Here is a 4,280-nt window from a genome sequence, read left to right as displayed (position 1 = left end):
CACGTGTCCTCCACACCTGGAAACGTGTTCATCCCTGCCTCGGGCATCCATCCTTTGGGTGAAAAGAACCCGAGCATCTCAAGACCTACTGATCATCTGTGATCACCTGGGAAAAGTATCACTTTTTTGGAAGAACTGTAAGGGCAGACCTCAATTGCCGACACAGATTACGACTGCACATGCTCCTTATCTCCTGACAGAGAATCCCTCAGGAGTCATTTCTTAAAAAAGAAGGTTTGACAGGGTGAAAGGGGAAGCGGGAGAAGATATGAGGCAAAAGGACTCTGGAAAATAAGGACCACTTCCCCTTCCTCTCATTTTCCCACTTGTTTTTCCTCCCCTCACACTCAGCAGCAATGGGAGGGCTGCAGAGTATTTCCTTCCAGGTGTACACAGCAGAGGAAAAGAGTTATTTTTCAGTGTGTTTACCAAACCAAAGACATGCAAAGTCACACACTTCTCTTTTCCCCATGTGGCAGAACCTACGTACAGATTTTTATCTAAAAAGAGGCTAATCCTAATTACGTCCTAAAGGTTTGGAGACTGAAAAGGCTGAATATATACTCTTCTATTTCAATATACTACAAAACCCAAATAAAGAGTATTTCTTTTTTTCCTTTTCCCCTCTCCTCTATTGCCAGTTTGTCATCTCCAGGGTTTGTTGTTTTTCATTTTGTTTTGTTTTTTCCTTTTTTTTTTTTAAAATACAGCAACTTTTCAATAGTGGAATTTACAGTGGATGAAAATCAGAAGACAAAAAAACTTCTTACAGAGGAAAAAGAGAGAAAACTATTAACAGCTATCATGTTTTAAGTGCTACAAGATGACACGAAATATCTTCCTGTTGTTGCCATAAAAGAGATGAGAAACTGAAAAAAAAAAAAAAACTAGAAGCAGTGAGTAAAATTAAAAAGTGCTAAGCTGGCCAAGGTAATACAGCTATGTTACAAAGAATGACTACACAGCAATGTGCATCACAGCCCAATATTTAAAAAAAAAAAAGTATCTTTTGACACAGATTTAATCATTTAGATTTTACATGTTGGTAAATGATTATTTGTTATCTTCACCTTAATGCTGACTGAGCTCTGTAACTGCCTGACTTCAAACTCAGCCACCTCCCTGCCTTTGGTATATTTATACATGTATACATGGAAAAAAAAAAGTTAGTACTGCAAATGGAAAAAAAAAAAAAGAGACAACAAGGAAAAAAGAAAGAGAGACCACACAACACATTCTCCTTTCAGCAGAGATAGCACAACATGTCTCAAATGGTCTCTAAATAGGCTAAAGTTGAGTTGATCTTACAATTATAGCGTAAACAGTGCCTGGGTTGCAGTTATGTTATTTGAAAAGAAAAAAAGAAAAAAAAATCTCCAGAGACCTGTATCAACTTCTGTATGTTTAGCCATACCCTTAAAAGTTCACTATTCACTCACAAAGAGAAATAGACAAACATGAATATTCCAAGCGAACAGACACAGATCAGTCCAGTATTTAGTAATAGTTTAACTTTTGGAGTCTCTTCCAGCATTTGTAAACAAACAGTCTCTTCCTCCATCTCCCGAACAGCTCTCTTGTTCATGTTTTTACTTTTAAAGCCACAGAACCAATCTATGAATTTCAAATGTCTCTCTCTATCATCAGTCTCTTCCTCGTGTTTTTTCTCCCCCATCAAAGCTGCTTGTCCGTTCGAGTAACAATCAACTGGTGTTTCAACTTCCGAGTGACTCACAGAAATCACCGGGTTGCTGTCATCTCTGCAAGTAACCAGAAGATTGATATCCTCTGGCTTAATATTTTTAATATTCTCTTCTGATTTGCCATTTGGAATGATATGGTTAGCGTTTTCATTGCACTTGAGGATGCTCTTTTCTTGCACTTTGTACAGCTCCCCCTTTGCAGCGTTCTCTTTTACATTCCTGTTTTTCACAGCCCAGAAAGTGGTGGTCCGAACCTGCTCCTTTGTAGGTGGAGGGGTGAGGAGACTCACTACAAAGGTCACAATCCCAGTGATCCAGAACAGAGCTGTCGCAACATACATATAATGGATGTTTTTGATAAAGCTTGGCCTAGTATCTGGCTGGTTACACTCCGGAGCACGATAGATAAACGCCAGTATCAACCGTATCGCTCCAAGAACAAAGCCAGCCATTCCGCCATAGAAAGCCCCCTGCTCATTGCAACGCTTCCAAAAGATACCCATAAGAAAGAGAGCAGCCACCGGTGGGGTCAAGTAGTCTGCTACCTCTTGAATATAAAGGTACATCTGACCACCTTGCATTTCTACAATTATCGGGACCCAGGCAATGCTTATAACTACCATGAATGCAACAAAGACTCTTCCTACGATCATCAGTTCTCTAGATGTTGCACTCTTCCGAATGAGTTTGTAGACATCAAGCGTGAATATGGTGCTGGCACTGTTGAATATCGAGTCCAAGTCACTCATCAGTGCAGCAATCATCACGGCCATCATCAGTCCCCGCAGACCAACCGGCACAAGTTTCATCACCAAACGTGGGTAGGCAATGTTAGAACATCCAGCTCTACTCCCGCAGACTTGAAAACAGTGTTCCGGATTAATGCAGGCAATATCATCTGCAAACAGTATTCGTGAAATCATCCCTGGGACAACTATAATAAACATCGGCAGCAACTTTAGGAAGCCTGCCATCAGAGTGGATCCTTTGGCATGAGCAATGTTTTTTGCAGCTAGAACTCTCTGAACTATGACTTGATCGGCACACCAGTACCAGACAGAAGCTGGGGTCTGTCCCAACAGAAATCCAGGCCAGGGGATATCTTCGTCTGTTGGCTCGCGCAACATTTTAAGAGCATCAGGCTTTGGGTTGACATTGCAGGAATTGGTATTGGAAATGTTGTAGGTTAACAAGATAGACGTAATATTTGGTGACGCTAACATGTACCTTCTTTTAACTTCTTCAAACCCACCAACCTCCGTAATACTTATGATCATAAGTGTGAGGGCACCAATAATCATAAGCAGAGCTTGAAGGGTGTCTGTGTAGATGACAGCCACAAGACCTCCAGTCACAGTTAACAGTGCAGTCATTCCAATAAGGAGGATAACTGACAAATAGAGGTTCCAACCTAGCGATTCTTGAATAAAAAGTGCCCCTGAATACAAGTCAACTGAGAGTTTGGTGAAGATATAAAGAATTAGAGACAATGCTGCAAAATATATTTGAATTCTATGCCCTCCAAAACGCTTGGACAAGTATTCAGGCATGGTGTATACTCCCGACCGGATGTAGACTGGGACGAAGACCCATCCTAAAAGCTGCAAAAGCATTAAGGCGTTGAATTCCCATGCACCTACTGCAAATCCACTCGCCGCTCCAGATCCTGCGAGCCCAATGAAATGTTCACTTCCAATATTGCTCACAAATAAAGATGCACCAATAGCTACCCAGGTCATAGAACGCCCTGCCAAAAAGTAGCCACTTACGGTGCTCCGATTGTATTTCCACATGGCAAAAAAACCTATGCACATTACAAGCACGAAGTACAGTGCCACAATGGCAATGTCTGCTGTTTCCAAAGCAGCCCTCATTTTTGTAAACAAAATGACTTCGCACAGCTGACGTCCACTTCTCGCCCCCCAGCAAAAGTCTTTTAAGCAACACGTGAACCAGTTAACATATATCAACACTGCGGATCAAATTCTTTGTCCCTTGGTTTGCTGTCCTGATGCTGGTGGTTGTGGTACATTTACTTTCTCCGCTTCTCAAATGGAAATTTGGAACTTAGCACGCACTTTTAATCCACATTCCACAAGAGCATCAGCCTTAACTCAGTTGATGTAGGAGAAATTCTTAGTTGCAGCTAAGTTTAGTGAGGCCTACTGTACCAACCCTGCAAGGCAGCAAAGACAAAAGACAAAGATTGAATTAGAGAAGAATTTCATGAAGTAATGAGAAAAAATTTGAAGTCTAGTAAAACAACGACTGAACACCACAGACTTTTCCCCCTTATACTTCCTGCTGTATTTATGCAATCCATAATAAACATAATTAAATATTCATAGAACTAAGTAGTAGTGCCTTTTACAAGTCAACTTTTATGTTTACAAGTACCATAAGGGACACAGTAATTCTGGAGTATTAAGTGACCCAAATTCCCCACAACAAGAGAAGGAACACAAATACATTTTATTGTTCTTTAGAGTCTCACAAGTCTACTTCTCAAGCCACTGAACAGGTCTTCCTCTTTGAAGCAATCGGGGGGGGGGGGGGGGGGGGAGGGGGGGGGAGGGA

The 4,280-nt window shown here is 41.3% G+C and overlaps 1 protein-coding gene across 4 annotated transcripts in view; it reads right to left on the bottom strand.

Annotated features, from left to right (window-relative positions):
• Positions 1-1,188: 1,188 nt before the first annotated feature.
• The window catches only part of SLC5A3 (solute carrier family 5 (sodium/myo-inositol cotransporter), member 3), a 3,978-nt gene continuing 886 nt past the window's right edge, over positions 1,189-4,280 (bottom strand). For 2 of the 4 annotated variants that reach the window (XM_009694897.1, XM_009694895.1), the window contains exon 2: positions 1,189-3,555. In XM_009694897.1, the coding sequence (XP_009693199.1) occupies positions 1,436-3,555 (2,120 nt within the window). In that variant the 3' untranslated portion in view covers positions 1,189-1,435. Of the gene's footprint in view, positions 3,702-4,280 lie in introns of those variants that run through there. The other 2 variants (XM_009694898.1, XM_009694896.1) reach the window with 2 other exon arrangements.

Source organism: Cariama cristata, unplaced genomic scaffold (genome assembly GCF_000690535.1).
Source record: "Cariama cristata isolate BGI_N322 unplaced genomic scaffold, ASM69053v1 scaffold36602, whole genome shotgun sequence".
NCBI classification, from domain to species: Eukaryota; Metazoa; Chordata; class Aves; order Cariamiformes; family Cariamidae; genus Cariama; species Cariama cristata.
Note: the sequence above shows the minus strand (reverse complement) of the source record. Positions and strands in the feature narration are given on the sequence as shown.